The sequence below is a fragment of the Etheostoma spectabile genome, chromosome 9 (assembly GCF_008692095.1).
Source record: "Etheostoma spectabile isolate EspeVRDwgs_2016 chromosome 9, UIUC_Espe_1.0, whole genome shotgun sequence".
Lineage (NCBI taxonomy): Eukaryota > Metazoa > Chordata > Actinopteri > Perciformes > Percidae > Etheostoma > Etheostoma spectabile.
The window spans coordinates 25,306,471-25,306,998 of NC_045741.1; the positions used below are offsets into that span (position 1 = coordinate 25,306,471).

Sequence of the window (528 nt, forward strand, 5' to 3'; positions counted from 1 at the left end):
TTTCTGTTATTTTTGAAAGTGTAAATGATAAATAGGGTTAGGGTTATAAATAAAATCTAACTTTTTGTGACATATTATACGAATGTCTAATCTGTCATACGATGCCTTTTGGAAAGTTTTCCATCTTTTCTTGGCTTCTTTATGCACGCTAATACAAATGTTTACCTGGGGTGCCCACACTTTTGAGCCCCACTGTAGCTTTTAAAAACCAGAGCAGAAAGGGCACCAACAGACTGATTACCTCTGTTCCACCTGATGTGAAAATGATGTCTTCTGCTTTACCTCCAACCATTCTCGCCACACTCTCTCTGGAGTGATTAATTATTACCTTGGCTTTAGTACCTAGAAATAAAATTGATGTATACAAAAAGAACTTTATTGTTTGCATGCTAAAATTTTAACAACATCATTTTTTGGGTGCTGAGAAGGCACATTAGGGAAAGTCAGCATTAGCTTACAGATAGTAAATTATTTTCACTCACTCACTCACACACTCACAATCACACACTCCCACGCACGCACGCACGC

General features: G+C 37.5%; 1 protein-coding gene across 1 annotated transcript in view; it reads right to left on the bottom strand.

The window, feature by feature from the left end:
* The window catches only part of scly (selenocysteine lyase), a 14,013-nt gene that overhangs the window by 12,204 nt on the left and 1,281 nt on the right, over nucleotides 1–528 (bottom strand). The window contains exon 4 of the mRNA XM_032526967.1: nucleotides 242–342. Coding sequence (XP_032382858.1) covers nucleotides 242–342 — 101 coding nt within the window. The remainder of the gene's footprint in view (nucleotides 1–241; nucleotides 343–528) is intronic.